Here is a 15,407-nt window from a genome sequence, read left to right on the forward strand (position 1 = left end):
CAGTTAACTGACGTTTTATATATAGTAAATTTCTCATCACTTCAATAGTGCGTAATCCACTAAGGCTATGTTTGTTTCATGGAATTGGATGAGATTAGACATCCTTATCAGCTTGTGTTACACTAATCCCATGTTTGGCAACAACAAGGACTGTTTTAAATGAGACTCTAGAGTCTCAAATTCTCATAAACACCTTCTATCATAAACCCCCCAAAAACCATGGGATTATGGAGGCTCTCTTTTTCACCTTCTACTGAAAATTCTTGTTCTGCTCTCCTTCTCAGCAAGTTTCACCAACTCTGAGATTAAACACAAGCACACCTCATTCTATCCCCAATTGAACCCAGAATCACTGCCACAGAAGGTTGTAGCGATGGTGGCCGAATACCCAGAAATCAAATCTTCCAAACTTTTATCAAATTCAAAAACCATGTATACTAGCATGTAGAACACGAAGAGCAGATCAACTTTCATACCTTATGCACCTCAAAACATTGCCGGAGCTGCCGGAATCTGTACAGAAACTGCAGGGAACCCAAGATTTTTGAGGTCCGATTCTCTTTCCACAACCAGCAACCAGACCAGCTGAGGAAAGAGAAATGTCGGCGACGACGAGAAGGATCAAACCCAGCTGGTGCGCCTGCCGGAGGTGGCCTGATGGCAGAGTTCCGATTTGTACAAATATAATATTCAAAATATATTATGTACTGAAGTTCTCTAATTCAAGCATCTAATGTACCAAAAGAGCTAGCATTTGTCAATCATCCATACATTCAAGTATCTATACAATGAAACAAAAAAAGAAGAAAGCAGCTTGATGACTGCTGCATTTTAACTAACAATGATAAACAACAAGAGTAGATACAATATATACTTGTTCCAAAAATATGCACATATGCAGCTGCTACATATATGGCTCCTACATAAATCGGTCACTGCTTTCCAATTGCTCAGTCCACTCCTACATATATGGCTCCTGCACGGAAACAAGAGCAAGCTCTTCAATTAAATGACCTGCCTCGTTTACTTCTCATAATCTTGTGCAGTGACATGAAAGACAAACTCAAAACATACTCTATTGTGCTTTCAATAAAATGTTAATGTAGGAGTATAAATGCTAAATCAATTGTTCTCCCTGTTTCAAAAATCTACCTCATCCATCTTGTACTAAAATCCCATCCAATCTCGGCAGTTGAAGCCATTTTACGGTAAAATGTTGTTTCTCGGAAACACTCTCGATCATAGAAGCAAGTTCCTTGTCCTAACAAGCATAATATGTTAACAAGATTAGTCAGTCACTCTGTTTCCCCAACCATTGATTGATTGAAAAAAAAAAAACCAATGATCATTAAGCTGCAGAGGACACACAGTGGTTGAAGAATCAGGCCTGGGTTGGTTTCACATTGCATAATATCTACTTAAAGTGTGATTACAAATCCTGAATAACTACCATATGAGTACCTACATAACAGAACAACGGCGAAAACTAGCAACATTCAAAACCAAATACAGATAATAAACTAAAGCAGGATAGATATGCATTACTGTAAACACCAAATGAATGAAAACAAGAGAATGTGAAACTTCCAAAGTATAAAGTTTCTGTCAATACCTGAATTCCAGAATTCGTGTTCTTTGATCATACAGGTAGAGCTTTTCTAGCGAACTCCAAATCTTCTATCATACATTTTTTACTTCCTAGCAATCCCCAGCAACATAAAATTAAAGAACCAGTTCATATATTTTTGTACAAGGAACAAAATCCCTTCAATTCCTAAATTCTGAGCATTAATTCCTAGTATTGCCTATCCCCTACCCAGCCAGAAGAGACAAAAACCACCATGCATATGTAGATGAATCATTATAAGGTAAGCCACAACTTAAATACATATGAGAATCCTAAAAATGAAAACCTAACAAAACTGCAATTTATTATTAAATAAAGTGATTGACTGTAATTGGAAACTAAAGGTTTATTCCTCAAGCACTATGCCACTACACAAGATAAATAATAATCAATAGCCTAACTAAATGGGAATTCTGGGAATTCCAAACCTAAGTTAACAAACTTGTGAAAACCCAATATCATCGCTAACGAGAATATCATATTGCAAAAACTAGCACAATTTATTGAAATGATAATTGAAAGTGTAGAGATAGAGACATGAAACTACAACAGAAGGACTACTTGACTAAACAAGGGAAAATCTATCCTCAATTCAATTTTTATTTCTTCAATAGAAGGATGTTTACACTGTCCCCATCTATGGAATAACATTTGTACATGACATTAAACAGTAAAACTCCCCCTCAGGCAGTAGTATTTACCTGCTTATTGTAAAAAATAAGGAGAACTGCAACTTTAAACTCTTTCTCCTGCCAAAGGGTCAAGAACAGTAAGTTCAACAACACATAAATTTGCATAGATAAAACAAACAAAATAAAGATGTAAAATCTCAAGTACATGAAAGACAACAAATCGGGAATGCATGTGATGTTAAATAAAAGCAAAAGCATAAGGACAAGAAAAGAGGTCCACTCAACCTTTAAACTTAAACAATATTCAATTTGGAAAACAAGATGCAGTAAAAATGTAAGTTGAGAGAGAGAGAGAGAGAGAGAGAGAGAGAGAGAATCCAATCAAGAATGTGATCGACAACAACTCATATTACAAAGAATTTATTATCACGATTATCCGAAGTCCCAATAGACCTATTTCTCTCTCCAACATAATATCCCTCGCATCAAATTTCATTAAGAATGTTGCAGGCAACATCTCATATTACAATGTTGCAGGCTAGATATATATCAGTCAGATGCAAACCACAATAACAAATACAGATTTGTTACCATAGGGTTATAATAAGAAAGCTATTAAAAATTTATGGTCATAACGCAATATAAGGATGTCTCAAAACTAAGTAAAGTGTTGTGGACACTGCTTATCCACAGGAAATACAAACAAATAATGAAAGAACAGTAAGGATTCAACTTCAACATCGTCATTTCCTCACATGGGATTGGCATGTTACCTAAAACATGATGGAAAACAATGAATTCGCAATGGATAGCAGGGACAATTTATGAACAAAGAATGAAAGAACAGTAAGGTTCCAAGCATGATTACAATGCCCCATTCTTTTCTTACTTCCACTGGAATTAAAAACTTTATAGATAGATATCTTGCATTACCTTATATAGAGCAAACCGTGATTTATCCTCATTTAGGTATATGTGAGAGAGTCTTGTCACCAGGCCCATGAGTCTTAAGCCATTCTGCTGCAATTACATCGTTTCCTAGAGCATCTTTGGCAACTTGACCACCACTTCCTGCACCAGAGCTATAATTGTTCTCCAATTAAGAGTAAAATAAATATGTCAAAGAGATAATGATTTCTAATTCGCTTTCGTCTAAGCATAATTTTAGCCAAAGGACTTGTTGTATGCAAAAATTTATAATAGATTAGGGTTGTTCGAGAGACCTACTTCTTGTGCCTCTATACAAAAGGCGAGTTCTTCGCATCCTCCTTTGCAAAATTAGAACCCCGAAACAAATCAAATCAAAACCCTAGCTCACTGAAAGGGACTCATACTCACAGAATGAGAAAGAGAAATGGAGTGGAGTAACCAGTGAGACAGAGAGAGAACTTAGTGATGAGAATCCCGGTGATAGCGAAGACGACGAGGAAAGGCCAATTCCAATTCCACTCGCGCTTGAAGAACACAAGCCAAGCATTGAACTTTCTCATCTTCAATGACTTCTTCTTCTTCCTTTCTTACCAACCATCTCAAAAAGAGGAAGTCTCAGCTAAGAGAATGACTTGAAATTGGGGCCAAGGTAAAAAAAGATGGGCGAATTGGGAGGATAAGAGAGTGAAACCTTACCAGAGAACCTTGCCGCAGTTATGGCGCCGGAGGGGTCGAGATTGGCCTTTTGGTTGGTATCGAATAGGAGAGATCTAACCCAGCATTGGTGGACAACGTAGCCACTGGTGGAGGTGGCTAGGTTTTGGGCCACGAAATCGAAAAACCCTAGGGTGACGCAGATCCCCACAAGAGAAAATTGAAATAGGAAGGTGAAGATTTGGTGCTGTGCGGTCTCAGAGACAAAGAAAGACGACCTAGAAAAGGCTAACAGCAGCCAAGGAATGCCATTTTGGTAGCAAAATACGGTGAACTGGAGATGGTAGAGTTGAATTGAAGTTTGGGATTCAAATCGGGGAAGCAATTGAATGAGATGAAGATAAGGAGATTTGGAATTTGAGGGTTTTGGATGAGATGATTAAGAGATAGCTCTGAGCTTTTGGCTCAGAGGAGAGAGGTTTCGTGTTTTGTGAGAAAAGAGAGAGACAATAGGTTTTGTGAGGATGAAGGTTTCGACACATTCAACAAGGGCTGGCAACTCTTTTATTTTTATTTTTTATAAGTCTGATACACAACAGATAGATAAAATTATGTTGTATGAATGTATACATACAAAAATTATAGGGAGGGAGTTTTTGCTGCCTGACTAGGTCTGGTGGGAGAGGTCAAATAAATTTGAGCCAAAATGAAAATTTTGCCGCCTATGTTCCTCGTTCAGACAACAGAATGATTACAATATGTTGTACAATTTCTGCAGCATGCACTAAGTGTATCAAGTAGAAGACATTCAAGCGAGCTTCCTCAAAATATGGCACCCAGTTTTTAATCATACAACGGAAATAGCTAAACCGTTGTACCTAGTAACCAAAATTTTAGTGTTTCAAGAGGCAACCAAGACTCAAGAGTGGAGGGAAATCTGCCGCTAAATTTTTTAAGACTCAGACAACGGACATTGCTTAATTGTGTTGTGCAATGTAGTTCTGAGAAAAAAGTTATCACTTTATTAACATTCACACAACAGAACATCACTAATACTGTTGTACAATAGAGTTCACTTAAACACACAACAGTCAATTTCTGTTCCGTTATCTGATTGATGTTGTGTGATTAACTTTTTGTAGTAGTGAAAATACTTTTTATAAGATTGATATTCATTGCTGACCTCTCATTTTTTTGTCACTATGCAATTTTCAATCAGGATCAATATGTAAGAGATAATTAAATCAAAACTGTTTGGTCATCTCAACTGTATGGACAATTATGAAAGCAGACAAAAAAACAGAAATGAGAAATGAGAAATGATAATAATTAAGTGCCTAAATGATTCGGCCTTTGGATGATTTTTTCACATGAATGATTCGGTTCAAGGGTCTAAATAACGAATACAATCATCGAATTAAAGAAATGTCCACCAAGTCAACATATGTTTCCTGTAACTGTAATACCACGTTTCCAAACTATATTAGTAGCCAGTACTGTATATTAAACTAACAATTAAACTGAAAAGTCAGATTATGCATATAAATTACCTTCATGAAAATAGCATCACCATAGGGAATCGCGTTAAACATGTCACCACCCAATTGTGTCACCCCAGGATGTGGTATCAAAGTTGATACCTAGCCTCTTATATGTGGATGTGACTTCACAATCTTAGCCACAGCCGTGCCTACACCCCCTCCAACATCAACAATCGATCCCACTCCATTAAACCCATTTCTATAATTTGACTGCCTTCATGACAGTCCTAGATGTACATGCCATTGCCTCATTGAAGCAACTTCTCATATCATCAGATCTCTCGTCATATAAGCTAAACCCATGTGCCTTTTCAAAGCCAGATCCACCGTCTGTTATGCATTTGCTTAGGCATTGCCATGGGGTCAAGTGATTAGGAAAAGTGGCCATAAGCACTAGCGGGGCAAGGTTTTGGTCCTCACTGCGGAGAAGCCACTTAGATGAATAAGGTAGGCCGTAGAGGGTATCTCCGCTTATGGGATCAGTGGTCGCCTCGAAGACATTTTTCTAGACGAGAAATCACATGAGGCTCGAGAGGTAATTGATGTCTGTGGACGGCGAGGCAATTCGTGCTGTGATTTGATCGATGCACAGTTAGGGGTTGGCCGTGAGAGTTTATGATGTCTGCAATGCCAAGTTCCACAGCGCATTTCAAGGCCATGCTTTCGACAAAGTTGTACGTGTAGTGCAAAATATTAGCTTGGCCTTGCAGCAGCATGGCTTCCTCTTCTTCTTCTTTCAGTTTTGGCATTGTTGCCATAATATCTTTTTCTTTAATTTCCGGCAGCACAACATACTCAAAAAACCTTTCTTTGTTTATATGCAGCTAGAAGACAAACGTGAAAAAAAATTTCGTGGTGTTTTATTTAGTTTGGTTTATTACGAAAGTGTTATGACAAATATGGTTTGGTGTTTTGAGTTTAATCATGTGGACCATATGATGTGTTTTGAGTTTTGACATACAAGGAAAATGAAGGAGAAGATATTTGTCAACTAACTTTGTTGTAATCTTTGTGTTTGAATGAGTCAATGATCATGGGAGATATTGTATTGGAGTACTGATCCAATATTTGTCAGTTTATTAATTTGGTTGTTTTTATCCTATGTTTTCTGTGAGTCATAGTCCCTCCGACTCTTTCCTTGTCTTGCTAGCTGTAGCTTTGGATTCCTTATAAATAATGACTGAAGAATTGGACAGGTCCTCTTAGCCTGGTCATCCATATATTCACCTATATATGTACTAGTCGGTTACCATTTTGAATTATGAAAATACAACTTTATTTTGTTTCTGCGCTCTATTTTCCCAGCTTTCTTCTTTATCGTCTTGCATTTCTGGGTCTAGACCCTTAATAGATTACATCTGACAATCCTACATACACAGGTAGGCTAAGTAAGCTAATGTACAGAATTGTGACACTTGCAGATATCTGCATAATCTGCATTACATCTGGATTCTTGTTAACAACTCTAACCGATGTTCATTTTCTTCTGTTCATGTTTTTAGCGTTTAAATTGTTAATAATAGAGATTTTGACAAAAAAGAAAATTGTTAATAATAGAATTTTCTGTTAATAGATCGGATTTGTTTTTACCTAATTAATTTGAAGGATTGCATGTACCATTCCATTTCGAATTTATATGCATTTACCTAATTATGCATATAAATTCCCTTAATTTTAGGCCTCCACTCGTAAATTATATTTTTAAAGAGCAGATCACTTAGGTGTTTGTTATTATAATAATAATAAGTTAATAACTAAATAACGTGTTCATTAATTTATTTGTTGGATTCCAGTTAACTAACCTTAAAAAATTCTCAATTTTGACTTGTAAACATTAGACAGCTGAATGCGTAAATAAATCTAGCACAATCAGTTTTGTACTATTTTTTGGTTTTTGGTTGGTTTTTTTTTTTTTATCCGAAAAGACTATGATTATAAGTACCGGAAGCCTCTAGGACATCCAGAGTTTACAACATCAAAATAGAGTGCATTTGAAACTCTCCTTGGTAATAAAGAGGTCCATTGCAAACAATCAACATAACTATGACCTAGATTTGCTTCAGCATCAGCTACAAAGTTGACATCTCTTAGTACATAATTAAACATAATTAATGGAATTGAAACTAGAGGCTAAAAGCCAAATATCCTGAACAATTTTGTGGATTCTCCAAGGAGGTTGTATTCTTCCCTTCACAGCATCAATGACTAACTTTGAGTCTCCTTCTGCTTGTATATTGGTGAATCCATATTGTTCGGCAAGACGGCAAGTACAAGACTGTTCCTTAGAGCCATTGCTTCAGCTAATGGTACACTGGTAGTCCCAAAGCTTCTGGTTGCTGCAACAAGCGGATCGGAATTCCTCTTTGATCTCTGATGATAAAGCCACCTGCTGCAGAACATTGCAATCTTGAACAGTCAAAATTGATTTTGACATAATTTGGAGGGGGAAGATCCCACCGAATGGTGGATGGATGGTTTGAGTTGATCCTAGCCCCGCCGACTATAGAACCTGTCCTTATGTTACACAGTATGGCAGCTGAGGCTGCCACTACTTCATTTAGAAAGCTAACTTTCCCTCTGAAAATAGTTTCATTCCTGGCCTTCCATATTTGCCAGCAAGTGACAATAGCTTTTGCAAAAGTATTGCTGCAGTTTGGTCTATTGATAAACATTTCTTGAAAGACCTTAAGATAACCCAGCTGCCAATCAATGGGATTGTGAAAGTTTGCCAATCTTCAAACTGCAGAGGAAAATTCACAGAAGCCAAACAAATGATCTGCAGTTTCATTATCATTATCACATAAAGGACATAAATTATCATCTATGTAACCCAGTTGAGATAGTCTATCTCTGGTTTTCAACCTGCCACGAAGTAAGAGCCAGCCAAAAATCTTGGCCTTAGGTGGGATGTTTAGTTTCCATAACTTGTTTAACAAGTTTATATTCCTGTGCTTTTCCACATTATCAAGTTGCAACTATAAATTTTCCAGTGGGAGAAGGACCCCATATAAATTCATCTTCTTGGTTTGTATAGGAAATAGGAATACCCAAAATTTGATTCACTATGTTCACATCTAAAAGAACAAGCAGATTTGTTTTGTTCCAATTAGCATGGTCAATATAATCTACTACTGTTTTATTTGTATTAATAGTATGAGCAAGATTAGTAGGAATAAAATCATGTAGAGGATGATCAAAAGCCCAATTAAAAAGCCAGAAGTTAATATAATATTCTGCTACTGTTTCATTTGTACTATTTTTCGGTTACCCGATGTTTTGATTACGTCGATGCTGAAAAACACTAAACCTATGAGTCCAGTTTTGTGTGCATGTTTCTGTTCGGCCGGTCTAGACACCTATTTGATTCGGGCATTTGTCATGAAGCTAATTAGATGAGCAAGTGCCCCACGTACTAGCCACCATTTTACTACTCAATTTTAATTGATCTTGAGCAAACACTGTAACGTAACCAGTGGCGGAACTTTAACGTTGTCGTTGAGGGGGTCAAAAAATGAATTAAAAAAAATTTGAAGAAAAAAAAATGTCTATAAGCTATCTTTAATGATTTATTCTAAATTACATATAATAAAAGAAAATTCTTCTTTTCAGATTTTATATTGAAAATATAGGGCCATCACCATTGTCCTTTGTCAAGCCTGTGTCGTCGAACATGCCATCACCATTTGGCTCTAGAACAACGTCCAAAATAATCACCTTGCCACTGCTCTCCAGTATTGCCTTTCGACAATTCTTCAATATCTTGACGCAATCACTGTCGCTCCAGTGGTGCATAATCCACTGCAGTTTTAATTCTAGAGTAACATAAATATATAATGTTAATGTGATAAACAGATACTGGTTTCATGTAGCGAGTTCTATTGCCCTCATCAAACATCTCACCTCGATCCAACATGTGACACCCCATGGTATACCGGCGCTGTTGCAACTACATGTGGTAGATCAAAGTTGATGCCCTTAATGCTGGGATACAACTTCACAATCTCCGCCACTGCGCCTCCAGTCCCACCACCAACATCCACCAGTGTCGCCACGTTATCAAACCCACCCTTATATCCCACTAGTATCGCTTTTATTGTGATTTTAGCGGCGCAAGCCATGCCATCGTTGAACAATCGGTTGAACTCGGTATTTTCAGAGAAGAACTGTCAATGCGCTTTCTCAAAGGCGCATGGCCTGCCTTGCTTGATGCATTATATTGGCCGAAACAGTGCCATGGCGCCATTAGAGTAGGATTTGTCTCCATGAGAACCATCGGAGCTAGAGGAAGCTCTGAGTCATGTAAGAGCCATTTAGACAAGTGAGTCAAACCGTAGAGGGTTTCTCCGGAATCGCCACCGTCATGATGTGGTGAAGATGTTCCTGCAGACCAGCAACTGCATGATGCGAGAGAGGCAAGTGATGTCTAGAGAGGGTGATGCAGAATTGTAAGTATATTGAGCTATTACCATTCAACGCATGCTCTCCCAAGGCTGCTAGGAGATCATAAGTCGCAAAGGATTAGGAGAATATTTCTCCTGCCTTTCCGGTGACTCAAGGCTATAAAGGAAGATTACAGAATCGGATCATCAAGAGGAAATCATGCTCACTGATCTTAAGATGAAGGTGTCTTTAATTCATATCATTTTTGCATGATTCTAAATTGATATTCATAGCTTTTAATTGATTTGAAAAATCTCATATAATTTACAATGCTTTCAAAATGCATATCCGATAGAGATATTGATTACAGTTAGAAAAGATTTGATTGCATATTCAAAACAGGTTTAAAACCTTTCCATGTTTATCTTATTCGGTGATTAAGAAGAGATTTGATTAAGGGGGATTTTTGCTCCTCTATATAAGGTTTTCAAACTGATTTATGAAGGTAGAGTTTTTAGTGTATCAAAAGTGTTTTCTTGTGTGGAAAATGTTTACACAAATCATTTTATGAAAAACTCTCTTTACGCGTTTCGTTTCCTTGCATACTCTGTCACTAGCATTTTTTCATTGTCAAGATCAGTGAGATGTTGAGATCAAGGAAGATTGGAAGATAGGCTCATATTGATAGTGTGGTGATTAAGTAAGAAGTTAGATAAGTTATAAATCAAGTTAGCATTTGTTGTTAAGTGAAAGTGGTTGTTGTGAACAACACTACTTGTATACTGTAAACTCAATTGATTTATAGTGGATTGTTTTCTCGTGTTGGTTACGTTACAAGCCACGCAGTGAAGTTTCCTCAGTGGAGAGGTTTACACTGCGTTAGCAAATTGTTGTATTGTCTTTGTGGTGCATATTTGATTCTCAAAGAAGTTTTCTTAACCTGTTTGTTCTATCTGGTAATTATAAGAATCGATGGAGGAGGCTATCTCAAACAAAGTCAATGCATGGCCATGAAAGTGTATGATATCTGGTACGCGGAGCTCCACAGCAGATTTCAAAGCCATAAAATCTGCAAAGACGAGCATGTACTTCCATACTTATGCTTGGCCTCTTAGAGTTGCTTGATCCAATTCTGTAACTGCTTCCATTTTAAGTTTTCAATCCCTGTTAGAACCAAGTGTTCCAACATTTACTTATGTAAAGAGAGAAATGGTGCCATGAGCTAAGGCTGCTGAGCAGCCGATATATATTTTTTTTTTAGAAAAAGGGCAGTGCGGCAGCCCTCAAGCCTTGATAGCCTTGATTAAAGAAACTGTCGAATATAAGGGGGCGACATTGAGCCTAAACCCCTGATTACAATAAGTAGAACATTCTGAAATAATATCCTGAGTTTCTACTAAATGCTTGTACTCAACAAAGCACCAACTAAGCAGCCGATATATTAAAATCACTTAAAAACTAAAAGGACAACTTTCAGTTTACTACCCTGTGGTTTGCACTCAACATCATGTTAGTCCCTGTTCTTTCAATTTGATCAGCAACACCCCCGTGCTTTCAATTTCAATCAGCCGTGCCCAAATTTTTCTGAGACATCCAAATCAGACGTTAAGTGGTGAGCTGGCAGCGACAAAGTCAGCCAATGGGCCCACTGAAAGGGGTAAACTCGACATTTCACTTAATTTCCACCCAAATAAAAAAAATATAAAAACCAAAACCAAAAGCAAAAAAACCCAAATTTATCTTAGCTCCTCTGCGACAAGCCCTGCCCTGCATCTATCTTCGACCCAGACCGAACTGCAGCTCGGACCTCCGACCCATATCTGTTGAGCTCTGATCGCCGCCTCTTCATCTGGTTGTTCCACCTCTTCAATCTCGCCGAACTTCTTCACAGCCGGGGCCGGCTCGGCTTGCACGCTCGGATTTGAAGAAGAAGACCTCCTCCATTCTATTTGGGTTTGTTTCTAATCTATTAGAGCTCTTTCTAGTGCACTTCGCAATATCTTTTCTGCCTCCAGAAGAGTCGACTCTTTCAACTTGGTGAGACGTTCCGACTCCGACTCCGATGAAGATGTCTGAACCGAGAAACTCAGGTTCGAGCGACTCTGACTTCCACTTGGATCATTTTGTTTTTGGTTTTTCATGGCGGTAATTGTTATTGGGTTATTTTGGTTGGTTGTGAATTGCTATTGAGTTCAAGGATTTCTCTCGATGTGTGTCCTTCAATCGAAAGGAAATTGAACACTTTTATGCTTTGTGCTGTTTATTTGGATTTGGGTTATTTGGATTTGGGTTGTTTGAATTTTGTCAGATATAGCCATCTTCTACACCTAATATGGGTTCTTCACTGTATACCTCAATTCAAATTTTTGAAACTCAATTTATTCCTGGTTGGTTCATGAGAATTGCTTGGTGTATATGCCTCTCACAGTACTTGAAATCTGGGTATTTCTTTCAAAAGAAAGTTACAGGTCTTGTTTCAGAACTCATCAATTAGAGAAGATGGGAAGAAGTCTACTATTCGGCAATTCGCTTGGTGTATATGCCTCTCATAGTACTTGAAATCTGGGTATGCTTCATTTGAACACGTCCACTTTTTACCATCTGTTCTTCTGCACCTTCTTGGCTATGAGTCTTTCTGCCAAAGTACATATATATCATAGCAATCCCACCCATTTCTCTCTATCTCTTCTTGTTCCAACTATGTTGCATAATTGATCTAATGATAGCTTTTTTGTTTGGTCTGAGATGATTGATTAGCAAGCTTAAATTTATAGTTGTTAATTGTAATTTTTTTATTTGGTTTGAGTGGAAAACTGGAAATTTCTTGATGTTATGAGTTTGGGTGGAAATTTGGGTTTTTTGTTTTGTTTTGTTTTTTTTTTAGTTTGGGTGGAAATTAAGTGGAATGTTGATAGTTTACCCCTTTCTGTGGGCCTACTCGCTGACTTTGTCATTGCCAGCTCACCACTTAACGTCTGATTTGGATGTCACGGAAAAATTTGGGTACGGCTGATTGAAATTGAAAGCATGGGGGTGTTGCTGATCAAATTGAAAGAGCAGGGACTAACATGATGTTGAGTGCAAACCACAGGGTAGTAAACTGAAATTTGTCCAAACTAAAATGTAAGTTTACATAATTACATGCGTAACATGGAAAATTAATGGTAGTTAACAAAAAATAATAATCAGAAGAAATCTAAGGTGTGGGTACTCACAGAATTCCATAAATTAAGGCATAAGAAAATAATGCAGCTGATGATCCGTCACGTAATATTATAGTATGTAGTTGGATTGAGGCAACTACATTTTTAAGGTACTTTAAAAAAAGGGGCATTAATCAGATTGTCGGTGAACCAAATTATTGGTCAATTAGCCGAACTAACAAGTAGAATCTTACTGGCATTATGGCAGGGCGGAGATAAGAAAACAAGCAAAATTCTAAATCAGATCATATTGTTAAAAGAAAAGCACATTATGTGCCTTCGTCAAAGCAACTGACGAGGAGGGAATCAAGAAATTACAATCACAGCTTAATCAGCATTTAGTATCTTTAATATAATCGATATTTCTGTTGTAATTCTATCCCTATATAAAGGGACTATAAAATGAAATGAGTAGACCAATTCCAATTTGCATTTTACTTTTATACGTTATCAGCACGCTCAGAGCAAATAGCCAAGAAAAAAAAACCTAGTTTTCAAGTTTGTTTCTCTCTCCCGTCGAAAAAAAAAAACCGTAGAAGAAAAAAACTTTTCTTCTTTTCTGCCGCCCAAATAAAAAAAATAAAAAACAAATTCCAGATCGGCCTCCTCCTCTCCGACCCTCCCTGCCTGCAATACCCCAGCCTACATGGGTCTCACCTGCGCAACCCAGCCCTTCAGTCGCTGCCACCAAACCTCACCGGCCTCACCTCACCAACCTACCTGCAACGGCGCTGCTCTCTCACCTAGCCCAGATTTGCTTGCGTCCTCCGCCCAGATTTGCAGCAGCACCACAAACCTACAGCTCAGCCTCCACCGCTCCCTCCAACCCCTCGACTGTGCAGATCCCTGCACCGGCGCACCACAAACCTGCGGGGCAGTCTCGCCTACCCTCTAGCGGCCTCCCACCTGCCCACCTCGCCTAGCCGCCTCCGCCCACCATCTGTAAACCTAGAAGGAAGAAGCAGATGCGGACAAGAAAAAAAAAAAGAAGAAGGAAAAAACGGTGTGACCCGGCCCAAAACAAAAAACAAAAAACAAAAAGAAGTAGGCCTGCGGCCCAGAAAAAAAGAGAAAATCAAAGAAAAAAAAAAACAAGGCCTTGTGGCCCATTGCTGAAAAGAAAGAGGAAGCGGCCAAGTTTTTCTCAAGTCCAAAAATATCTCTACGCACGCTTGCACCAACACTCGCGTGCGTCAAGATTGTTTTATTTTCTCAAAATCAAGTATGTTCTCTTTTATTTAATTTCATACTATGGTATATTTTTTATATAATTAGAACTTTTGAGCATGTTTAATTAGATAATTTTGATGCTTTTAAGCATGTCTTGTTATTTATGTTTTACATAATTATGTTTAAGCATGTTATGCTATTGTTTATGCTTATTTTGAACATGCCATATATATTTTATTAAATATTATTTATGCAATTGTGAGCATATTTTGTGAATTTTATTTACGCTTATATAATTATTCCTAAGCATGCCTTCATATTATGCTATTGTTTTCATTTTATTTTATGTATGATATATTATTGCTAATTATTATGTGTAGTATTTAATTTGTTGTATATGTGTGAAGTTTGAGCATGCCATGTATTTTATTTTTATATATGCTATGTTTAAATGTGCTATGGTTATTTTTAAAATGCAACATATACAATATGCTTTTCCATGATAATGAAAATTCATGCGCATTATCCATACACACTTACTATGATAAAGCATTTTCACATAGCATCGAAAGAAAAAAAAAATGTGACCATTACGAATCTTGGTTGAAATCTAATTCACATTTTTAGAAAATAATTTACGTGGATGTCTTTATGACTGCGTAATTTATATCTTCTCTCTTGTTTATGTAGATGGCTGATCCAACTCGACTTGAATTTGACATCTTGGACTCAGAATGACTTGAGTACCATCGTTGGGTTTCCGATGTGGAAACTGCCTTTGTGGCAAAAGACTACACTGCCACCATTACCAACCCCAAAGATGATGAACTATCTAATAAGGTGAAAGCAAATGCCTTAATGTTTCTGAGGCGACATATTGATCCTAGCCTACGTTGGGAGTACCTTCAGTTGAAGATACCCAAAGTACTGTGGGATGCCCTTAAGGGACGTTTTGGGAATATTCATGACACTTTGCTCCCAGAACTAGCCGTTCAGTGGAATGGAATCTGCTTGTTTCACTACAAAAGGGTCAATGACTTCAACAAGGACATGTTGTGCCTAAAGGCACGTCTCAATTTTTGTGGAAGGGAAATCACAGAATATGATATGATCTACAAGACTTTTTCCACCTTTCCTACTTCAACGCTTATACTAGCGAACCAGTATAGGCTGGAGTATGACAAAAAAAGAATCACAACATTCAATAAGTTGATCAGTCTACTGCAAGTGGCTGAGAGACATAATGAGGTCCTCTTGAACAACAATGCCA

General features: G+C 37.6%; 1 protein-coding gene, 1 long non-coding RNA gene and 1 pseudogene across 2 annotated transcripts; all 3 read right to left on the reverse strand.

Moving 5' to 3' along the window:
* Positions 1-1,208: 1,208 nt before the first annotated feature.
* Positions 1,209-1,693, reverse strand: LOC121051234. Its single transcript, XR_005805371.1, has 3 exons — positions 1,613-1,693; positions 1,369-1,461; positions 1,209-1,261 (listed from the first exon to the last, which is right to left on the reverse strand). It is a non-coding gene; the product is annotated as an uncharacterized LOC121051234 (long non-coding RNA).
* Positions 1,694-3,497: 1,804 nt separating this feature from the next.
* On the reverse strand, positions 3,498-3,749 carry LOC112185716 (ATP synthase 6 kDa subunit, mitochondrial). The gene is made up of 2 exons (XM_024324013.1): positions 3,629-3,749; positions 3,498-3,529 (listed from the first exon to the last, which is right to left on the reverse strand). Exons 1-2 carry the CDS (start codon positions 3,747-3,749, stop codon positions 3,498-3,500), a joined length of 153 nt encoding a protein of 50 aa, XP_024179781.1.
* A 5,247-nt stretch (positions 3,750-8,996) lies between these two features.
* Positions 8,997-10,912, reverse strand: LOC112185083 (annotated as a pseudogene).
* Positions 10,913-15,407: the final 4,495 nt, after the last annotated feature.

This window comes from Rosa chinensis, chromosome 2 (genome assembly GCF_002994745.2).
Source record: "Rosa chinensis cultivar Old Blush chromosome 2, RchiOBHm-V2, whole genome shotgun sequence".
NCBI classification, from domain to species: domain Eukaryota; kingdom Viridiplantae; phylum Streptophyta; class Magnoliopsida; order Rosales; family Rosaceae; genus Rosa; species Rosa chinensis.

What these genes read in the sequence shown, in the direction of transcription:
- LOC112185716 (XM_024324013.1), bottom strand. Translation starts at nt 3,749, where the DNA reads ATGAGAAAGTTCAATGCTTGGCTTGTGTTCTTCAAGCGCGAGTGGAAT. An exon ending in GTTCTCTCTCTGTCTCACTG is followed by an intron (nt 3,530 to 3,628) that starts GTTACTCCACTC and finishes CTAATTTTGCAA; the next exon opens with AGGAGGATGCGAAGAACTCG.